The 23,574-nt window shown below is 47.8% G+C and overlaps 1 protein-coding gene across 5 annotated transcripts; it reads right to left on the reverse strand.

The window, feature by feature from the left end:
• Positions 1 to 2,475: 2,475 nt before the first annotated feature.
• On the reverse strand, positions 2,476 to 14,901 carry ACKR3 (atypical chemokine receptor 3). Of its 5 annotated transcripts, XM_060106306.1 has the most exons (4): positions 14,810 to 14,901; positions 13,652 to 13,694; positions 12,085 to 12,129; positions 2,476 to 4,578 (listed from the first exon to the last, which is right to left on the reverse strand). In XM_060106306.1, exon 4 carries the CDS (start codon positions 4,550 to 4,552, stop codon positions 3,464 to 3,466), a length of 1,089 nt encoding a protein of 362 aa, XP_059962289.1. In that variant the 5' UTR covers positions 4,553 to 4,578; positions 12,085 to 12,129; positions 13,652 to 13,694; positions 14,810 to 14,901; the 3' UTR covers positions 2,476 to 3,463. The 5 variants fall into 5 exon arrangements, with proteins under 5 accessions (XP_059962289.1, XP_059962290.1, XP_059962288.1 ...); XM_060106307.1 differs by lacking the exon at positions 12,085 to 12,129; XM_060106305.1 differs by lacking the exons at positions 12,085 to 12,129; positions 13,652 to 13,694.
• Positions 14,902 to 23,574: the final 8,673 nt, after the last annotated feature.

The raw sequence follows: 23,574 nt of genomic DNA on the forward strand, positions 1-23,574 counted from the left end.
GGCCAGCTGCGAGTGAGTTAAAATTCCTCGCTGCTCCGTCAGAGATCTGAACACAAACATCCACGGGGTCTCATCCCAGTTTGCTGCCAGGCTCCTGCGAGGACTAAAGTCCGTCGGCCAGCAAAGAGTTTTATGCCCAAAGGATTTTCCATCTGGCGTTTTCAGTGGCATTATTTTTCTTCTTCACTTTCTGGGAACCCAGTAAATTGCTCATACATTGGACCAAATGGAAAGCATTTATTCCTGACTGACAACAGACTGCCATCAGGGTGGCTTGCGGTGGTCCCGCTGGCCGCTGCCATTTGCAGCAGAGTGCCAGGCGGGAGGGAGAGGAGCGGAGAAGCTTCCCCATCTCGGGCTCCAGGCAGGGCCGTCGTTGATGGCTGCTTTCCTCCCCAGCCCAGACCCCACCCTACGCTGGAGCCCCCGACAGCCACGTGGGGTCCAAATCCCATCACTTGACTAGCAGTGTTATTACTACCTTACGAGGCTGGCATTTTCAAAGATCTTTCCAACACGAAGGATGCCAAAAGGATGGGCCTCCAATGGCAGAATTCAGACTCTGGCCTCTGTGTTGGAGGAGGGCCAGGGTCTTCTGCCCAGCCTTTCTTCCCCACCAGCGCCCACCTCGTACCCCAAACCTGGCACATGGCCTCTGCCCACTCCACGTCCACATCCGCGAGGTGGACAGAAATCGTTTAAAATGTGAACTGATGATGCCCCCATGGATATTCTGTACCCTTGACCTGGGCCTCTATCATCACATCTGCAGTGACATCATCCAGTACCGCTGCTCCCGAGAAGGATGTTATAGCCAGAGATCAAAGGGAAGCCTTTTGAGTCTGGATAAGCAAGTCTTCAAGCCCCAGGCAGGGCAAAGAAGGGGATTTCTGGAAGGACCGGAGAGACCTTAGTCACTGGAGCATCCCACAGATGGAGCCTGCATCCCGGAGACCCGTAGGGGTCTGCGACACTGCGCGCTGAGCCCCGCGGGGAGACGAAAAATCTACATGATGCGTCTAGATTCAGTTCAGCCTCCCTCCCTCTGCACCTCAGTGCAGGAGGAAGCAGCTGGTGATTCTCCTGGGCTTCAGAGAAGGCAGAAATGCAGAAAAGAGCCAGGGGCAGCCCCCCGAGTACCCGAGTATGCCGTGGTCCCGAGAGGTATGGAACGGCAGAAAGAGACCCTCGAACAGGGCTGTCAGAAGGAGCCCTGCATGAGGACCAGGCAGGCAAGAGGACATCTCAGCAGATGCCGGCAGGGATGGGGGAGGTGGGCATCTCTGAACTGACCCAAGATGGGGCCTCAAAATAGAAATTCAGTTGAATTACTTCTGTTATGCCTATTGTAGAGCTGAGCTTGGGGTGCAATCAGCGCCCACTTCACACTGACTACAGGCTAAGTATGTTTCTGTCTGAATTTAGGCCACTAGAAAGCACAGAGCAAACTTGCAATCCTTTTCTATTCTCAGGAGCCTGTATTTGGGTCATAATTTTCTCTGATTTCACTTTGCCATTCTGCTCTTATTTCTCCTTGATCTTGGGGTCTCACCTATGGTTATACCGTTATCCCACTATCCACATTATTATCTGACCTGAATCCTATTTGGAACAAGGCAAGGCACATATGGACCTGAGAACATATGTGTGTATCAAGTAGATATTCAAAGTAATTTATAACCCAGGTTTCAAAACTCTCAGGCATAAAGCCCTCTGAGAAGGGGGAACCTTCCTGCAGGAGGTTGGATCTAAGGCCTGGGGGCTGCAGGGGGCTATCCGCTGTGGGCTGACAGGGGAGCTGAAATGCATGAGGTGCTTTCCTATAGGATATCAGCCCCCAAATTCACAGGTGAGGTTTGGATCCTGGTCCGGATCGACCTTTATGTTGGCAAATAGCTCTCTATGCTCATCGGTCCCATCAGAGGTGGAGCTGGTCAAGGCAGCATTGGGGCACCAGATCCTTCTCTGAGCTCCTACCCAGGCCCAGCTGCTGAAGCCCCCGCTGCTCTTGTGGCCCAGGTAGAGTTGGTGAGGGCACAACAGAAGCGGCCATTCTGAGAGCGCTCTTTCAAACTACTAGCAAAGTGGGTTTACTTGGTGATGCACAGGCCAGGAATTTACTCACTGCAAGGCTGGAAGAAGAGGGTCATGGATGGGTTAACTGTTAAATGAAGAGTCTGTTTTGACCAGAGAAAGAGAAAGAACTTAAACCACAGAACCTTGGCAGGGACGGTTCAAGGCCCATGTCGTGTGGCCTGGGGGAACACGGGGCATATACGAGGATCAGTTCTGGGACCCAAACCCTTTGGGCAGACAGCAGGTGGGGACATTTCTGTACCAACTCTGTGTTGACAGGGGCACCTACCAACCATCTCCCTTCCCTCAAACACAGGGCATGAATTAAAAATAAATAAATAAATAAATAAAACACTCACACTCAAATTTTTCTCCTTTTATATCATTTCATCCAAGTTAATCTCTTAGGCTTTGCCTTTATGGTAGTACTTTTTTCTTTAAACACATTTATTAGGTTGATCATCTATGCTGTAAATATTTGTATTATTGTCAAACATGCCACCTAATGCCAAACATGCTCTTAAAACTTAGACCCGAATGCCTTTTTAGGAAAAAAATCTTTATTAAAAAAAATAACTTACAAATGGAAAGAATTCTCTGAAATACAAGGTTTGTTTTGTGTGCCATGTTACAGACTGGAATAGTGTTGCTTTCTTTATTTTCAACGTAACTTTACAATAATATTAATGTCACAAACTGCATTACAGAGCAGTTTTCGTTCCATATCCCAGACCGGGCCAAAATACCACACAGATATAAAACTATCGTAAATAAAACATTTCAGCCAAGACTGGCATATATTTATATATATATATTTATATGTATGTGTATTTGTGTGTGTGTATATATATATATATATATATATACACTTTCAAAACAGCTAACAATTAATGTCATCCTTAGTCAAAACGGAAGTCAAACTAATCTCAAAACTACAACACTGAATATATGTCAGCATTATACCTCCCATACAATATTTAAAATATATTTAAACTTTCAAATACATTTAGAAGGTACATCAAGAGTGAGAAAAATAAAGTCTTAAGATTTAAATACAAACCACCATATAAAACCTTCAGGGAGCACAGAAAAGTCCTATTTTACAGAAGTGCAGGCAAGCCCGTCCCGCAGCTGGTGTGACAAGCAGTGGGGACTGCTCAGCATAGCCCCGCATGGGGGGTGCCACTCCGTCGGGACACACGGCCACACGACAGACAGCCACATTGGCACGAGAGAGAGAGAGAAAGGAGCCACAGGGACACACGTTCCCCTTTTCACGCAACTGCAGCATCAAGCCTGAAGCCACTTTGCTTTACTGTGGAAAATGACGCAGCCCAGTGCCCTGCTGGGAGCCGGCACACAAGTCCCGGAGGCCGTGCAGATCGCATCACTTGGTGTTTTGCTCCAAAGCCGAGTACTCGGTCTCCGACACTCGGGAGGCATCGATGAGCTTGGTGAGACCCGTTTTGGCCGAGTACTTGAAGATGAAGGCTTTCATCAGCTCGTACCTGTAGTTGCGGTTGATGAAGCTATAGAGCACGGGGTTGACGCAGCAATGCACCAGGGACAGGCACTGCGTGACGTGCAGAGCCGTGAAGAGGAAGTTCTCCAGCTGGCAGGTGAAGGGGATGTAGTGGAGGATGGAGAAGATGTCCAGTAGCACCACGACGTGGTAGGGGAGCCAGCACACGAGGAAGACCACCACGTAGGAAAGGATGATCTTCCGGCTGCTGTGCTTTTCCTGGTCGCTGGAGGAGGAGATGGCTCGGGCCAGCAGGAAGTAGAAGATGGCAATGATGGAGAAAGGGAGGGCAAAGCCCAGGACCACGGAGATCAGCTCCATGCTGATCAGCCACTCCTTGACGCTGTGCTCGGGGTAAAAGGACCGGCAGTAGGTCTCATTGTTCGAAGCGGACGTGACAGTCTTCAGGTAGTAGGTGTCGGGCAGGGACACGCAGAAGGCCAGGAGCCACGCCAGGACACACACGGCGCGGCGCACCATCTTCTTCTTGCGGCTGGAGGTGTTGGTGAAGTAGGCGACAGAGAGGTAGCGGTCCACGCTCATGCACGTAAGGAAGAAGATGCTGCCAAAGAGGTTGATGGAGAAGATGAGGTGAGTGACCTTGCACGTGAGCTCGCCCATGGGCCACTGGTTATGCTGCACGAGGCTGACCACCCAGACCGGGATGGTGACCACCACCCACAGGTCGGCGATGGCCAGGTTCAAGATGTAGCAGTGCGTGTCGTAGCCCGTGGTCTTGGCCTGGATGTTCACCCAGACCACCACGGAGTTGGCGATCATGCCGATCACAAAGATGAAGATGTAAATGAAGGAGAGCGTGTACAGCAGGACGTTCTTGTTGGGCATGTTGGCGCACTGCACAGTGTCCACGACGATGCAGTCACTGCTGTTGCACGGCCAGCTGATGTCGGAGAAGTTCCCCGGTTCCGAGTAGTCGAAGACGTGCAGATCCATGGTGTCACGGGCAGCGATCAAACGGCCTACGTGCAAAAGCAAATGAAAGGATGGAAGACCAGAATGGCTCCATTAGCAAACACTCCAGATCTGTAAAACACTTTCCCAGTGCCCCCTGTGCGCTCGGCAGTTTCCCGGTAGTTCCCTAGTATCTTTGCAAAGAAAGGAGAAAAGAAACCAAGCACAACAGAATCTGCAAAAGAAAACACACCCAGATTCTAAATCCTTGTGAATCTAAATTCATCTCTCTCAAAGAGAGAAACAATGTTTGCTTTCTCTGTCTTTGCAGGGCTGTGTTCTCAAGACATCGCCAGCCTGGCCGTGCCCAGGGTGTGAAACCGACACAGTCCAGAGGCCAGGGGAACATCAGGCACTGAGCCTCAGGCCCAGTAGTGCTGAGGGCCAGCTCATTCTCTGGTGGGGATGGCAGAGCCATCTCACCTATGTCCCCAAGAGTGGTGGGGTGGATCTGTTCTTGGCACTGGTGTATTACAAGTGTCCTGCGCGCCTGTCTCAGGTCCACTGCGGTTTGCAGTCCGGAGGCCCCTGAAGATGCGGGCAGCGTGTGGTACGCCCTGCAGTTTCCCTGCACCCCAAACCTGCAGCCTCTGACTTTGCCATGTGGTTCACAACTCAGGGCAACCAACCACCTGTCTCAAAGTATGGGCCATTGCCTAGTTTTCCATCTTCTCTTTGTCCAACTGCTTCAAGAGTAACTGGTGCCAAGACCCAAAGCACAAAAACCACCACCTGCTGCATCTCTTGAGGGGCTGACTTTTCTCGTCTTCCCTGCTGACCCGGCATGAGGTCAACACTCTCAACTGTCACCATTTTAACACCCATGGAGAACTCAGGCCCGAGGCTCCACTATGCCTGGAAATGATTCCCCCACAAACACCAGCTTTGAGAGCTGCCCAGGGCTGTCTTCTGCTGACTGGTCCACCCAAGGGCCCTGAAATACCTCCACCACCTGCCATGGGATGGCAGCCTCACTGCATGACTATGGGAAGGAAGATGTAAAATGAAACTATTCAACCTGAGGGTGCCCTGATGGGAGTTAGCACCTAGAGTAAGGAGTATGTGCTTCCTTTTCACCTGTTGCGGGTAATGACTGACCCCGAGTCAAGCTTATTTTCCAAGTTCATTTAAAGTGGACTCCAGGACTTCCCTGGTGGCACAGTGGGTTAAGAATCCATCTGCCAACGCAGGGGACACGGGTTCGAGCCCTGGTCTGGGAAGATCCCACATGCCGTGGAGCAACTAAGCCCATGCTCCACAACTACTGAAGCCCATGCACCTAGAGCCCGTGCTCTGCAACAAGAGAAGCCACCGCAATAAGAAGTCCACGCACGGCAGCGAAGAGTAGACCCCGCTCGCCGCAACTAGAGAAAGCCCGTGCACAGCAACGAAGACCCAACGCAGCCAAAAATAAATAAATTAATTATTTAAAAAAAAAATAAAGTGGGCTCCAGGCCACATATAAGAGCTCCCAGAGGATGAGGACTATGGTCCCTGGGTCAGTGCCCAGGTGACCGGGCTAAGGGTCTGCAGAGACCCAGCTGGGAAAGCACCCAACTGGCGATCAGACCTTCCTGGATTGGGATTCAGGTTCCTCACTCATTAGTGTTTAATTTGAGACTAGCTAACCTGTCATTGGCCGCTGCTTTCTCAGGACACCAGCACGCATCTCACGGAGCTACCTAAGAATTCACGGGCCTAAGACAGAACCTAACAGAAGCTCAAAACTTCATCCCCGCCCCTCCCCCTCTCTTTATCTATTAGAAAGCACAGGCTCACTTAGCTTTTGTTCCACGTTCAAAACTGACTCTTCCCAGCTGACGGGAAACGTCCTGCCCTGGAGGAGATGCAGGAGCCACGCAGAGAGCGCAGTTTGATGCTCTCACCCCCAGGCTTCATGAACAGAATCCCAAGAAGTAAGACCGTCTGCTGCGTCCCAGGGCTGCCTCCAAACTCACGGCACAGGACCTGCTCTTGAATTCCATTTAGGGAGACAGCCCTCAGGCTCCTCTCCCTTCTCCTCTGTGGGTTTTAAGTGGCCGCTGGTTCCCCTCCTGGTGACCTGACCATGCCTCAGTGTCCCCTGCTGCTGATGGAGACGGCTGGACCTCCCAGGAGGTGGTTGGAACCGTGGGCCCTGCAACCGGGAAGCCTGGTGGTCCTCAGTCACCCCACCAGGAGGACCCTCGGGCCCTGGGACCACCAACTTGTCCCAAGACCTGACCCGTAGTGCGCCCACGCAGAGTCAGCCAGGTCAAGTTAGGACAAATAAACTCCTCACATTAAGAGACTTTGGAATGCCCTGTCCTACGATGCAGCTCCAGGACCCCAAGAGGACGTGGACACACACAGGATGCCTCTGAGAAGCCAGGCCCCCGACCCACTGGATGGGCCTCAGGGCGGGCAGCCACCCCCAGACCAAGCCTTCAAGGTACCACTGCCCCTCCCGCTTCCCGGGCTGCTCACCTGCCTGCAGCTGGCTGTGCCCGCTGCACCCCTGACCCCAGAGGAGGGCAACAGAGGATTTACGCTTTCCTCTCCTGCCTGGCTGTAGCGTGGTGACACTTTTCCCCCATTTCCTTAAAATGAAACACATTTGCAGCATGGCTTAGTTTTATAAAGCGCTTTCACCCCGTGACCTCATCTGACCCGAGTCCCTGCAGAGCAGAGAAGCTCAGCTAGAGGACGAGCCACAGCCCCACAGAGGTGGGCAAAAGTGGGCTGGCCCCTAGCTGGGGCTCCTTCGTCTGCCTGCGCTGGCACAGCCCTAGTAGGCCTCGGCGGACACAACCAGAAACCCTGTAGTTTGGGTCATTCACAGGGGCTGGAGGAAAAGGAAGGATCCCCAGCCTTTGTTGGCCTGACTTGGATGCCGTGTCCTCACCTCTGTCTTCAACCCAAGGAGTCATTCCGCTTGCTGGAACACTCTTGTGCCCTGCAGGGTCCATGTGGTGGGGCACTGCTCAGTGTGGACAGAAGGACGCATGCACACAGGGGACCTCGGGGAAATGCCAGGTGTCTGTGTCCCTCTAGGACCCCCCTTCTCCCACACAACAGACCATCCGCACTCACACCACTGGGGCTGGGCCAGCCCTCGGTGTTCCCTGAGCCCGAGCCGAGGTGGGAAAGGGCTCAGGGACCCTGAATCGGTCCTTTGGTTTCTGCCCTCTGGGTGATGAAAACCTGATTTAGTGATCACTGGTCCTCTGAGCCCAAAATGTTACTTGTGAACCGGGCACATCACTCCCTGCAGCCGTCCTTTCCCCTCGCTCCTGGACAGCATGAGGGAATCTTCCAGAAAGAGCTGAGGGGAGAACAGAGGCTGGGGGGCTCCTCGCTGGAGCTTGAAAGCCAATTGGCCGGGCTTCCTTGGTGGCCCCGTGGTTGAGAGTCCACCTGCCGATGCAGGGGACATGGGTTCGTGCCCCGGTCCGGGAAGATCCCACATGCCGCGGAGCAACTAAGCCCGTGAGCCATGGCCGCTGAGCCTGCGCGTCTGGAGCCTGTGCTCCGCAACGGGAGAGGCCACAACAGTGAAAGGCCTGCGTACTGCAAAAAAAAAAAAAAAAAAGAAAAGAAAGCTAATTGGCCCCACTGATCAATCATCAATCACCGATCATCCATCACTGATCACCCATCAGCCCAGGAGATGAAGCCAGAGGTCCACACCTTGACCACCAGCCTTATGCTGGGGAACCCACCCACCCCGACCCCAGGGCAGAGGCTCCAGTGGTCCAGAGAAGGAAGAGAAGCACCAAGAGAGGAGATTAAACAAGCAGTGCAGTAATCCAATCTTTCCCAGATTTAAATGGGAAGCTAAAGAGAGAAAAAAAAAGAAAGAAAGCCAGATGATAGCGTAGCTTCAGTCATTTATTATTTTACATGCATTCTGTTTTGGAAACAAACAAGGGCTCTTTCCAGAAAAGAGAATATTATGATATAAAGACAGTCTGCCATGTTACGTCCAATGTGGTCCGTGGCCATCTGAGCGCGTGTCCCGGAGGTCTGGGGCTAACGGTGTGCGCCCCTCGCCGCCCCACTGAAGACAAAAATCTTCCTAAGTCACTGGCTTAGGTTTTAACAAGTGATGCTCTCAGAGCTCCTGACCCAAACAAAGACGTGACACAGCAACTACAAAATATCAGCCCAGGCCCCTGGTTCCCCAAGACCTGGCCAAACCTGAGGGAGGAAGGGGTGAGGGAGGCTTCCCACCGACCCCCTGGGGCCACTCAAACCCCCTGAGATCCTGCACCAGAGTCTCATCTCCAGGAAAAGCGAGAGTGGGGATCACCCCATCCACTACGGAGGCCCCACTGCCTGTGCCAACCGGGAAGGACCTGCAGGCCTGACACTCCTCGTACACACAGTGACACCTCCCAGCCGTGTGGCGGGCTGCGGACCCCAGGGCCTGGAGCAGACGCCCTCATCCACTGGGACCTGACCCCCTCTGCTGGAATAAACCAGCAGTTCCGTTCCCGTCAGCTTGGGCCAGAGCTGAGGAGGGACTTCTGGGTGTTAGTCCCACCTGCCCACTGCCTGCCTCCACCGGGGTGGACAGGAGAATGAGAGACCACTTCTGACACAGGTCATAACATCTGCATAAAGATTCCTGATGGAAGGAAAAAAACGGGGCTTGGAATAAAAGATTTTTACCATTGTTTAATTTTACAAGTTCACATGTTCTCCTCTCAAAATATATATTCCCAGGTCCCCACATGTACATGCAAAAATGCTTACTGAAGCACTATTTATAAACCAGCAAAAAACTAGGGACATCATAAGTGTCTACCCATGGAGGACAACAAACCACTGTCTGGAATATAATACAGCTGTACAAAGAAATAGGAAACCTACTTTTACGAATGTGGAAAGTTACACTTACACATATACTGTAATCTCATGTATGTTAAAAAAAAACCAAAATTATGTGTATTTTTATAGATAAATATATGCGTGTAAAGGAATGGGAAAAAGATCTGTAGTAAGTATAACTTTGGGCTGGGAGTGTGGGATGAGGGGACAAAGGGAAACTGTAGTTTCTACTCTATACACTTCTGTATGATTTGAAACTTGCCATCAAGAATTCTGTAAATGTGAATAGAGGGAGGAATGTTCCCCAGAACAATAAAGGTTCATGGTCCATTTTTTTCTAGACCAGGGATATCCCACTGAGAACAAAGCAGTAATCATCACTTTTCATTCCCTTTTCCCCAACACGTACTGCTTTATCCCACCGAACCCCCCTCCAGGGATCACTTCCCATAGATTCCATGCCCAACACCTGCTTCTGGAGAGCATCACACTTCCGCCAGGACAGGAAGTGGATTTTCCTACAGCCTGAGGATGGAGGACCAGCGTCCGTCCATCCCGCCTCCCCCACCGGCCTGGGGTCTGTAACTCATCTGCCACTTGCATCCCCAAATGGTGGAAGGGAGATGCACCACCCATTTCTCAGGCTTATTATTCATCAGTCAAGTATCCTTGGCAACCACTTCAAGCAGCCTGACACATTCAGCTGCCTCCAAAGGGTTGCCCTGCGCTCACCAGGCCAGCTGGGGGCAAAGCCAGAATGAGAATCTCCAAGTTCAGGGTCCCCATGGGGTGGCAGTGTGGCCTGCAAGGAATATGTCCTTTCACTGGCCAAAAGTCATTCCCTCCAGGACACAGACTGCCACGTGTTCAGGTGTCTGGCCAGTGTTCCCCAAAACTGCCTTCAGTATGTTTGCAATGTCCCATCACAGTCCCGGAAGACCCTTCCCGACCAACCCCTGAGCCCCTCCCGCCCCCAATAAATTCCATCCCAAATATCCCCTCTGTTTCTCCTGACTTCTCCCAGCCCGGCCGCGCATCTCCAGTCTGTGTCACTGGGCTACTGGCGTGTCTCCCCTCCTCCTCAAGCTCCCACCCCACGACGTCTTACTCTCTGTGTACAGAGCAGCCAGCAATGGCACCTGGACAAAGTAGGTGTTCAGTGAATTCATAGTCAATGAATCGACAGTGAATCAAGCTCCCCCAAGACCAGAAATCTGAGGTTATCAATGGAAACGGAGGCCCAGAAGAGACTTTTCTGAAATCCTTAAGGAGCTAAGATAAACATCGCTGGTTTCTAGGTCCCCAGATGTTTGTGGAGCCCCTTCTGTGAGGGGCACTGCTCTGGGGCATAACAAACTGGAATCATCCCACCCGCCTGCCCCCAGGAGCTCGCCAAGTAACCGAGAGGCTCAGGAAGGCAGGAGGGCGGTGCTGGACAGCCCTTGAGCACAGTGGTGAGGGATTTCCACCCTGGTGGCTGATGGGGACCCCCAAGGAGAAAGGGGGTGGTGGGATGCTCAGGGATATGCCATGACGAGGGTCACCGAATCTGGCTGAAACAGTCAGGCGGGGCCTGTCCACGCAGGAGCCACCAAGGCCTTGAGCAAGGGACTGGCTTTGGGGCAGAAAAGGAGGAAAGAGGTGACACAAACCACGGAGAAGGCTTGCGCTGGAGGCTGGGTGCAGGTCGGACTGGAGGCAAGCACCAGGATGCCGTGCAGAGAGGCCAACACGGGCCAGGCCGCCCGGGGCACCAGCTCGGATGCCAAGGGGCCCTCTGGGCCCTCCAGGACCTCTGCCTGCAGGTGGCCTTCTTTATTGGTCTTCTGCAATTGGGACTTGTGTCCTCCCAGGGTAAAATTTCACGGAGCAACTCAGTGTCGTCCTAACAAGATCACCCAGCTCAGCTAATCTCACTGCTGGGCACCTGGAAACTGAGGTCAGACGGGCAGCAGGACCTGCAATCTCAGTGGTGTGGCTCATACCAGCTCTTTTCACTCTCCCCACTCCCCAGGGGCTCTCCAGTGGCACTCAGCCTCTGGTCTCCTGTGAAAGCCCCGCCCCTTCTACTACTCAGCCCAGTGCAATCTGCATAAAGAGGGCCCGCATCATCTGTAAAGGTCATTAGGAAACTGCACGTCACTGGGGTTTGTTTCACTTCTTACCAATACTGCATTACCTCTACGGGAATGTCCAGGAAAGCTTCAGCCCAAGCTTGGGAGGCCACCTGCTGGGGCTGAGAGCAGAAAGGGGGCGGTGTGTCCCCACCCCGTGTGGCCCAGACAGAACAATGCTGTCCTGACTGCTTATTTTACACAAGTAAAGAATTGCTCTGAATCCCTTGAGAACTTAAAAAAAATAATAGAGAGAGAGAGAAAGAAAAATCCAAACCCTAATTCAGATATGGGCTACCTATTTCCAGAGTCCTCAGACACACTACACATTGACACACCGGGCAGCCTTGTCCACTGTAAGTATTTGGGGAGATAAAACGAACCCCACATCCAGAAACTTGATCTGTTCTATTGTGCTTAGCAGCCCAACAGGGAAGCAGTGCTGGACCCAGAAGGGCAGATCCAGAGATTCCCACGGCACAAAAGCTGCCGTCTGGGTTGACGGGTGTAACCAGAGCCCTAATTCCCACCCAGCTTAATATCAGGATGAGGGAGTGGGAGGTCAGCCAGCCCAGGACAGCCACTCACCTCCAGCTACACACAACGGGGTTCCCAGGAGAACAGGACGCAATCCTAGACAAAATTAAGGGAAGACCCGACAAAGTTTTCTGTTACAATAAGAGAAGTGGAAGATGCTAGCCACCTGGCTGGCAGGGCCCTCACCATGTGTTCCCCATGTGGCCCCCTGCACCTTTATCTGTCCCTTGACCAAGAGCGGTACAAGGCCACCTGAGGTGGTCTCAGCCCCTCCACCTTTAAATGCTTGGAACAAAAAAAAGGGGTCAGCTTCCAAACCTATTTGGGGCTCAGCAGAATTTTCACTATAAAAATATGTAATTCTCTCATCACTTTAAGAACCAAGCAACGTTTGTTTTTTTCCAATTCTAAGCTAGTTGATTCTTATGTAACCAAAGTATCAAAGATTCCCTGCAGAAAACCATTAAGTATTCAAAGTCAGAGGACTCCCCCTTTTTTCCTTCCTTTCTTTTTTTCTGCTTGCTTGCTTTTACTTTAATAAAACATATGTGTCCCAGAGCTACAATTTCCTGGAATTTAAAAACACTTGACATGACACACAAAGTTCCACCTACACACATGCAATTCGATTGGAAGCCCTTCTAATACTGTTTTTGCTCCTGAGTAAAACCAAGCTCCTTGGTTGCCTGTATGAAAAGTACAAATGCTTTCTAGCCCCAAATTCCATCTGTGTTCTGCAAAATCACTGAGAACCATCTCAAGCCCTGAGTTACTCTTGGGGCTCACAGAATGACTCTCTTTCAGTCTCAGGTTTGAGTGACCAACTTCCCTCGTGTCTCCTGGAAAACTGGAGCCTCTCTGCCTGGAGTGATCACACAAAAAGCCACTGTTCCTGATTAAGTAGGTTTTTTTGTTTGGGTTTTTTTTTTTTTTTTTTTTTTTTTCATCCAGAAAGCCTATACTTTGCCTGTTCTGGACCTGATTAGAAACCATAATACCTTCTCCAGTCTCTCAAGACTTGCTGTTAATATGGGATAACCTCACCTCCGAAGTCCTGACTCAGTTAAGCATTGTCATGCTGCCTGCGCTGTACTTTCTGGAACTTTTTTAAAACTACGACTGCAATGCACACCCCTTTAAAAAAAATCAGATGGGTGGCAAAATACAGGCATTTCTCAATTTTCTTTTGCTCTTCCACTCTAATCCTGTGCAGCCCTCCTCCCCCACCCCGGTTTCCAGGAGGTTGTGGCGTCAGGCTCCGCAGTTGTGTGCACACTGGAGTGTTTATGGCAGAGACTGGGGAAAAAAAGAACAAATTGTTTCCAAGCTAGAGCTCCCATGTGCAACTCTGCTTCAGAAAAAGGCTCTGCATCTGGGTAAGCTCAAGGGCTGATGAAAGAAGGGCAAGCAGTTTATCCATTTAAAATCTATGGGAAGTTAAGCACAGACACCAGCAGCCTCCACTTTCCTTTCTAGGCAAGCCTATTTGATCTCTGCATTTTCCTGGAATAAATAAAGGGACACAAAGGCAGCATCGGCACATTTAAAAAGAAAAAAAAAGTTACCACATTGAGATTTTGCAGAATGAAGTTTCAGGGGATGTAAGGGCATCAAATACCTTCAAAGGGCTGTAAACCATTTCAGGGAGGCCTCTTCTACATCTGGAAAACGTAATTATCCTGGTGTGAGCAAATGAATTGAGAGAAAAGAAGGAAGGAAAGAAGAAAGAAGGAAGGACAGATGGAAGGAAGGAAGGAAGAGAGAGAGAAAGGAAGAAAGGAAGGAAGAAAGAAAAAGAAAAAGGAAAGAAAGAAAGAAAGAAAGAAAGAAAGAAAGAAAGAAAGAAAGAAAAAGAAAAAGAAAGAAAGAAAAAAGGAGACAGCCAGTCTGACTTTTACAACTTCTCATTCTCCCTGGAACTTACAAGTCTTGGCTAACCACCCAACCCTGACCTCACTGCAAAGTTTTTACTTTCCGTCACCCCTCAAACCTTTATGTGGGCTAACAAGATTCATGTTTTACTTCAAGAGTATAATTAAATTGCAAAATCCTAGACTTGTGTGTGTGCCTTTTTTTTCCAGCTGAAGTTGGATTTAACACCTTCTGAGCGAACAATAGATACTCAAATTAGATCAGGAGGGATGCAGTCAAGAGACAAGACCACCGAGCTGTATTTAACATTCACCCTTACAGCTTCCGGACTTACAGGCTCTGGTAATCCTCCAAAGCAGTGAATTCAAACCCACTCTGAACCCAAAGAGATTCTCAGCCCAGTTTTCTTCTTCGCTCAAGGATGCCTCTTCATACATGGTACATCTTTCTGGAATTACACATTCACTGCCAATTCTATTTCCCAGTGGATATACCAGAAGCAAAACAGGTAGGCAGCGGTGCCAAACTGATCCCAATGCTAACTTTGAGCAAGCTGAATGGACAGTCTGCCTTCTTGTGAAGTTCTCTGCTTGCAAATAAACCCCAGATTCCTCAATCCAACAAACACACACACACACACAGAGTGCCTTCCACTTCAGAAAACTGCCCTTTTTACTTTCTGCAGCCAAGGTGAAGCCCCAAGTTAACAACCGCACTCTGCGATGCAGCCCTGCAACACGCAGCCTGTGCTTTCAGAAACCAGACCTGCAGACTCTCCAACACCCATCACAGCTTATAAAAAAGAAGAGCTCTGAAAAAGACCATTAGCTTAAGAGCAGAGCCCCTGCCCGCCAACCTCCCTTCCTTTCTAAGCAAGGCTGCTGATCCAGCACAGTTTCCTTACCTCCCGGCTGGGCTCCGCTCCGGCTTAGGGCTCAGGGCTCGCCTTCCCAGCTCCTGCGCTCACTGCCTTAGGGCTGAGCACTTTGCAGGAAGTGTGAGCTCTCGGGCTGCAGACTTGCGTTATATACACTGCAGGGAGGCGGCCTCTAGATGGCAGCTTTGTAACCCGCATCTCCTCCCTCCCTCCCCCAGCCACCCCCTCTCTGCGCGCGCGCGCGCGCGCGCGCACACACACACACACACACACACACACACACACATGCTTGCATGCACGCACACACTTGCACCCGCGCACACACACCCCTCTTGTAAACCCCGATCTGTCATTTCCGGCCAAGCTCTCCCACACAAGCACACTCTTGGGAAACCCCAGCCTGCCTTCATTTGCAAAGTTTAATGAAGCTACGAGGTCCAGACCCCGGGGGGAGATGTGTCAGCAGATTTAAAAAAAACGGCAAAGAAACCCTAGTGCTTTGCAAAATCATCAAATATTTATCTGGTCTCAGGTATATCTTTAATAATCCCATTAACACCAAGAATTCCTTTGAATGCCTCGTAGCTCTAGGGAAGACTTTGTTCCCAAGACAAATTGCTCTGAACTTCTGAACTTCGGTGTTGATTTACTAAGCCTGGTTTGTCTTTGTTAATTCCTCCAAAACAGAAGTAACAATTTTGGTATGGGAGCAATGAATCTGTACCACAGCGTATACAATCAAAGTGAGGGAAAGAGCCTTGTAATAGATTTTAGTAGAGTTTATTTAAATGCTTTTACTTGTAAAGGACTTTAGGTCCAAAAACCTTGAAAATCTAATGAAAATGATGTTCTGAAGCACACCCAGTGCCAGGCACACATTAGAGGCATCATACATGTCTTTTGGTAATGTCCTTTACGGAGGTGAATTTAGCAAATAGTTCTTTATTTTTATTATTGAAATCTACTTTCTTATCTAGAAGTGGGTAGCTGGAGTTCCATCCATGGGGGTGGACCTAAAAATGTGTTCCATATAGTAATCACCTACTGCCCTATTTACATAAATCAGGCATAAGACAATGACTTAAACTTTCACTTTTAAAACCGTGCTGAGCTTTTCCCCCCAGTAATGTGCAGGGTTGTGGCTTTTGTTTTGCTTTCTGCTTCTCATGGCGTTGGTTCTGTGGCTCAACTCCCTGTGCGCTGGCACCCGGGTGCTCCCACTCTCACCCCAGCTGAAACTTTTTGAGGTTCTTTTTATACTTCTACTAAAAATACCAGCAGACAGCCAAATGCTCAGTCTGGAGGATTGGGAGGTCAAACTCTCACGCAGCCAGAAGGCCTGGGTATGCAGAAAGCCCTTAACAAAAGAAATATTTTGTTTAGATGAAACTTCACAGAGCACAGTGGAAGTCACTCCAAAATGGGAGCTAAGAGCACACCTGCTCCGAGGGCTCTCACAGGGGTCTGCCCACCCTGTCCCTGCCCATCTGGTCGCTGTCCTTAAGAACTGGCACGGATCTTCTTCCTGTCCTGTTGCCTGGGCACCCAAAGCCCCATCTCCGAGCTCCCACAGTGAAAGCTGCTGTAAAGCAAAACCGCAGGCAGCTGGGTCTGCACGCACGCAGGATTCGGGGAGACTGTACGAAAACCCACGTGACTTTCTCGGTCCTGTTTTCTACCAGCAGGTGACCCTGTGTCTGAGCCTGATGGAAATGTACCTGTGGCGGCCAGAGCAGAGATCTCCTCCGTGACACTGACACCCAGGCTGACTTTCTATTTCTATGAACGTGACCTGTTCCTTAAGGCGATTCTCCTTTGGCAGGTTTGGGGGCAAGACTGAAACGCAGGATGGGTTTGAATCTGCTCTCAATTAAGTGGGCTACGTTGAAAAGAAAGCAAGCTTTGCCGAGAAACCCGCGACAGGATGCAGTTGCTGAAGTGGAGGAAGGAAAACGCAAAGTAGGTGTAAAAAGAAGAACACGCTTCAATGCAGACGCTGTAGGGCCCGCGCTCCCCGGTGGCAGAGCTGGGGCGCCCGTCGCAGCCCCAGGAGGACGGCGAGGGGCGCCGGAGCCGCGCGGGCACCGGCTGGGTGCAGAGCTGTGCGCATGGGTGCCCCCTGGGACGAGACCTGCAGCCCTCCCGCGTCTGAGTTCTGCCTGGGTCTCCCCACCCCTGACGGAGAACCCAGTCCTGGGGGAATTGAGAGGGTAAGTAAGCCAATGTTCTGTAAGGGAGCAAGATTCCATCACCCCAGGACCTAAAATGTCTCTTGGAACATTTGGAAGTCTGCCCCAGCTGGTGGAAGGATTGCATTTGGAAGGGAGGGTTAGTCTCAGAGGAATGAGTTTGGATCCCCCCCAATGGGAAACTGAGAAGGCAGGAATGGGTCACTGTCCCTAGAGCTGTCCCAGCTGACCCAGAATTCATAGTTCCTGGACCTGTTTTGCTCGCCCTGACTACATAGTGCAGCGGGGGCGGTGAAGGGGTTTTCAGCCAAGCCCCCGCCCCCCATCCTTCCCTGTCTATAATCTGCACCTGGGGTTTCAGACTCCGCAGAGCAGGCTGTCGCCTCTGGGCTCTGATTTGCCTGCAGATGTGGTACCATCATCCTCCTGCCTTGAAACCCCATCTCACTTTCAGAGGGATCCTGGAGGGCCAGAGTTGCGGCTGGCGGGCTGAGGGCTCCAGGGGAGCACAGTAAGAGAGAGAGCGTGGACTCTGACAACTGCAAATGTGGTCCCAGCTCACCTGCATCATCGGCCCAAGGGCTGAAGACTGGCTCTGCCCAAGGGCGGGAGTTCTGTGCATCCTCAGAGCATCACACAAGGTGTTACGGATTCCTAGAGCCAGCCAGTAGACATCTTGGCCTGGCGGGAGTCATCTCAGCCAGGACTGGACATCCCCCCCACATAACAGATACCAACGCCTTCTGTGGGGAAGGACCTGGAAGGAAAGACAGAGCCCTGCCCACAAGGGGATGGGGGTCCCAGCCTGGGCTCCATCCAAACAGGCCTGATTTGGAACCTGACTTATACATCGTATCTCCTTAGGCAACCAACCTCTTTGGAATCTTAGGTTCGGGTCTTTAAAATAATTATAATAGAACGTTCTGTTCTCGGCAGGTGCCTCTCAGGATTAAATGAAAAGTTTAGAGGCACCTCGCAGGTGCCAGAAAGGCTAGTTCTCTCCCTCCTCCTCCTCCCCTGGCCCCGGCCAAATTCTGGTGACACAGAGCATTTTTGAAGATATACAACCCAAGTCTTGCCACATTTTATGAGCTCTTTCATAAAGTTTGGAAAGTTTGCACAATAATAGCCCTGAGTGTGGAACTTTTGCCGGGCTCTGTGCTAAGTGCTGCGTTCTTTCAGTTAATCTTCACAGCAGCAGCCATTAACCTAAAATGTCTCTAGTTTTGTGCCGCTTTTCTAACTGAGGAAACTAAGGCCCAGAGAGAGTGGGCAAACTGCTCTGGATAACTGTCAGTGAATAGAAGTGGGGTTCAAACCTGGGTTTGCCCAGCTTCACAGCACATGCTCTTACCTGGTACCGCAGAAAGACATACTCTCAAAACAGAAAAACCATTGTAAAACATGTATCAGGGTGTAAGTTGGTTCCCTAAGAACAGACTCTTGGATAAGAATGCATGGCAACTGTTGTATTAAGGATGTGCTCCCAGAAGAACCTGGCAAGGATAGGGGAAAAGACAACCAGAGGTTCAATTTCTAGCTAAGTCTCAGCTGCAGCCTGACCCCTCATATCTCTCTGAAGCCTAAATTACACCCTAGTTTGTCCCAACTCCAGGCAAGGGAGCTGGCTTTTGTGCTCCTATATCCTTCAACCAGTGGATTAGGGCTGCTGGGTGATGAGTGGGGTAATGTAACCCCCAGATACTCCCCGTTCTCAACCTGTGTGGGCAAAGCTACTCCAGTAACCCAAGGTCAGTCTCTCAGAGACTCACCCAGTCTCAAGCCTGGGCAGTAAACCCACATCAAGGGTTGGGGAGGGGTGCACAAAACTAGAAAGGGGGAACTGAGAGCAGCAGCACCAGTGTCCACTGCACTGGGCATGTGTGGCATCTATTGTATCAAGTTTGACCCAAATAAGAGAGTACTCTCTAATCAAGACTCAGACCAACTTGTTTCTACGCCAGGCCCCTCGCACCTGACATTTTCTGTTCTTGGAATGCTCTTTCCAATAATGGTTATATGGCTGCCTTCTTCTCACTATCCTGTTTCAGGCTTGAATAAAATTGCTTTAGAGAAACTTTCACCACTCTAGCCAAAGAATCCTCCCATCCCAGTTACTCTGTCATTATCCTGTTTTCTTCATAACAGTTAATCACCATCCAAAGTCATCAGTTTCTTGTTTGTCTTCTCCCCACTAGAGTGTAAATTGCTGCAGGACAAGAATGTGGCTGTTTTGTTTCAATACAGTATTCCTGTGGTCACACTCAGTGCTTGGCCCATGGTAGGTGCTCGTAAATATTATCTGCATAAACTCGGAAAAATCTCACTTTTAAATCAGGTTTTCACCCGTCCCATATTTTGCTCACCTTCTGCCTCGTAGAAATGGGGGGGCGGGGGTGGGGGGTGGGGGAGAGGGTGGTATTTAGGAAAGAGCCCAGGTTAAGTGCTTTGGGGAAACTTAAAACATAAACCTTGAACTAGGAGGTTGAGATTAACATATACACACTACTATATATAAAATAGATAACCAGCATGGACCACTGTATAGCACAGGGAACTATACTCAAGATCTTGTAATAACCTATAAGGGAAAAGAATCTGAAAAAGAATATATATGTGTGTATCTATCTGTCTATATATATATACACATATACTTATGAATTGCTGTGCTATACACCTGAAACTAACATGATATTGTAAATCAACTATACATCAATAAAAAAACCCATAAACCTTGAAAGTGGGCAGAAGACTTGAATAGGTACTTCACACAAAAGGATCTACAGATGACCAATACACATATGATAAGTGTATGACTTCCTTAGTCATTGGAAAAATACAAATTAAAATCACAGGGCCAGACAACTGGACACCCACAGGAAAGAATAAAATGAAAATGACTGAATGTTAGCAAAGGTGTGGAACCACCAGAATTCTCACACACCAATGCTTCTTAAACTGTATGTGGTGAAGGACCAGCATTCTTTCTTTTTTTTCAATTTCCAGTGCATTTCAGACCAAAATATTGTGCCACTGAGAAGGACTAGTATGGAGCTCCTGCTACCTGGGCCTCATCATGCAAGTGTGACATCTGCAGTGTCGGTCTTCACTGTCACACAAGGCTGCTGACTGTGGATTTGTATGCCACAGCAATGGCACATTTCTATAAATGTGTCTAAATGCTCACTCTCAGTTTCTGGACCTACCTCTTTACAGACTAGGAGCAAATAGCTCACAGCCCACACTTCCAGTGACACACTGTGCCCTGATGGTGGAGGTGCAAATTGCCACAACCAATTAGGCAGGATTTACTAAAATTAAACATACACATACCCTCTGACTCAGAAAGTACACTGTAAGGTATATACCCAACTTAAAGGTGCAATATTGCAGCAAAAAAATATGCCAGAATGCTTATAACAGGACTATTTATAAGAACCCCAAATTAGAAATAACCTGACATTAGCAGAAAAGGATATAACAGACCAATATCCCTCATGAACATAGACATGAAATCTTTTAAAACTCAAATCAAATACAACAATATAGTTATCATGACTAAGTGGGGTTTATCCTTGAAATGCAAGGCTGGTTTAACATTTGAAAATCAATATAATTTAATTTACTAAATTAATAAAATAAAGCATTTGAAAACATTCAAAATCAATTTGTGATAGCAACTTTCAGAAATCTGAAAATAAAATGATTTTGATTTGATTTAATTCCTCAGTTTGATATAGGACATGTATAAACTTGATATAGGGCATGTGTGAATACTTAAGAGTTAACATCATACTTAATGGTGAAAATTGAACACTTTACATCTAAAATTGAGAACAAGGCAAAGATATCTACTTTTACTATCTCCTTTCAACATCGTACTGATGGTCCTAGCTAGTGCCAATAAGGAAAAAAAATAAAAGAAATAAAGACAATGGATTGGAAAACAAGATGTAAAACTTCTTTTATTGGCAGTTGACGTGATTATTTACATAGAAAATCTTGATTAATCTACAAAACAAATTCAAGAACTAATCAGTGAATTTAGAAAGGCCACAGAATACAAAGTTGATATAGAAAAGTCAATCGTATTTCTATACATCAGCAGCAAACAATTAGAAAATAAAATTGAAAATTTTCTTTACGGTAGCATCAAAAAACATTTACTACATAGGAACAAATTTAACAAAAGATTTGTGAGACCTCTACACTGAAAACAACAAAAGCAGCAGTGAGATAAAAATGAGAGGTATACCATGTTCATGGATTGGGAGACTCAATACTGTTAATATATGAATTCTTCCCAAATTGGTGTGTAGATTCAATGTAGTCCTAACCAAAATCCCAGATAATTCTTTGGTAGAAATTAGCAGGTTGATTTTTACATTTTTATGGAAATTGAAAAGACCTAACCATATCTAAAACTATCTTGAAATGAAAGAATGTTGGAGGACTCATATTTTGTGATTTCATGACTTAATATAAAGCTATGGTGATCAATCTAGTGTGGTATTGGCATGATAGACAAATAGATCAAGGGAACTAAACAGTCCAAAACTAGACACACATGTACAATCAACTGATATTCAGCAAAGGTCCCATAGCAATTAGCAAAGTTTAAGAACAATGATATTTACTGTATCATGGTAGAAATCAAGTGTTTGTCTATTGGGGTGGGGATTGACTGGAAGGGAATTTTCTGGGGTGAATGGCCATGTTCTATATCTTGATTGGACTAGTGGTTACATGAGTGTAAATATTTATCAAATATCATCAAACTGTATGCTTAAGATCTGTGATTTTCATTAAATTTTACCTCAATAAAAAATGCAAACTGTGGAATGTATATAAAGTGATATTATTTATATAAAATTTTAAAGCACTCAAAGAAAAGTATATATTGTTTGGGGAACTATAGTAAAAGCCTACTTAGATGGAAGAAAGGATATACACCAACCTGAAGACAATGGTTATCTCTGAGGAGAAAAAGAGAAATAGGACGGAGTGGGAAGCAGGGGCACGTACACTGTCTCTATAATGTTTTTATTTCTTTAGGCAAAATACTCTCACTTGTTAGATCTTATTGGTGGACACATTGGAATACTTTATATTACTTGTTGTTCTCCATATTTGAAAATTTTCATTCTTAGCTTTTAAAGTTTAAGAAAAGAAAAAAAACTTGAATAGAAAATTCTGAGTGAAGCATTGCTTTCTCTACTTTTACTTCACTGTAAAGCTTGACACAGAAAAGAATGTTTTCTTATCTCTGAGTGAGACCAGGAAACTTCTGCCAGGAGAGTATATCAAAGCATGAAAGGCCTAATGAGATACCAAGCACATCAGGTCAAACCTAAGTCTCGTTTTTCTGAAACTTTGGCAACATTCTAAAGTATTGTGATTTCACATTCCACAAACTTCAATATAAAGATTTTAGCTTCAAAGCCTAAAAACGATTTCAGCTCAAAAATATCTAAACCTGAAGACAATCAAAGAAGAAATATCTGAGTATAGCTAATAAAATTATTTCAGCTGATATGAGTTTTAAGATTACAAATTTTATATATGCTAATAGGGTTATATATTTTCATTTCCACGTATGTTTGAAAATGCCTCTACAGATCTTAAAACACCATATGAGGTCAAATCAGAATGGGAGACCCTTCCTTCCTTTCTCCCTTCTTCTTTCCTTCTTCCCTTCCTTCCTCTTTCCTTTTTATTTTTAAATAATTATAAACTTACAGAAAAATTTCAAGTAGAGAACAAAGACTCTTCTTTCCCTGAACCATTTGAGACTGAGCTGCTGACATCATGCCCTATCACCCCCTAAATACTTAATGTGCATTTCTCACAAACAGGGATACTCTCCTTCTTTAACCCATGGCAGCCACCAAATTCAGAAAAGTAACATCAAGACAGTCCTGCCTCTAAGTCTCCAGAGCCCATTCGAGTTTTGCCAATTTTCCCAATAGCGTCTTGGGTAGAGGAAGGAGCCTCTGAATCGTGAGTTACCCTAAGTCATTATATCTCTTTCCTTGTCAGCCTTGTAGACTGTCCTTACATTTGGGTTTGTCTGATGGTTCCTTGTGATTACATTCAGGTTATGCATTTTTGGCAGGAATCGTACAGAAATGAGGGTGTGTTCTCACTGCAGCCCATCAGGTGGTGAACAAGTTTCATTGGTTCCATTACAGTACTGACAGTGTTCACTTTGATCCCTTGATCCAGGAAATGTCTGTCCGACATGTCCACTGTCTCACTCTTTTCTCCTACATAATTTTGAGGGGACAGACTTTGAATCTATGCAGATATCTCATTCTTCCTCAAACTTCTGCTTTATTCATTGATTTATTTATACCTATATGAATTTTTTGTTTTCTCTCTGTGAGTTATAGTCCATTGCTCTCAGTATTTATTTTGCAGCTAATTGTCCCTGATTTAACCAGTGGGAACTGGCTTCCATGTTCTTTTTATATATCCCTGTCATTCTATGAAAACTTCTTGTTTTCAGGCACAAAAAGATGGTCCAGGCTCATCTTGGACTTTCTCTAACCCAGCCTGGATTTGGCTTTCCAAGAAGCCTTAGTGGAAAATGGTATTTAGAAA

This window comes from Mesoplodon densirostris, chromosome 8, assembly GCF_025265405.1.
Source record: "Mesoplodon densirostris isolate mMesDen1 chromosome 8, mMesDen1 primary haplotype, whole genome shotgun sequence".
Classification (NCBI taxonomy): Eukaryota; Metazoa; Chordata; class Mammalia; order Artiodactyla; family Ziphiidae; genus Mesoplodon; species Mesoplodon densirostris.

What these genes read in the sequence shown, in the direction of transcription:
- ACKR3 (XM_060106303.1), bottom strand. Translation starts at nt 14,342, where the DNA reads ATGTATGAAGAGGCATCCTTGAGCGAAGAAGAAAACTGGGCTGAGAAT. An exon ending in TTGGAGGATTACCAGAGCCT is followed by an intron (nt 4,579 to 14,239) that starts GTAAGTCCGGAA and finishes TTTTGCACGTAG; the next exon opens with GCCGTTTGATCGCTGCCCGT.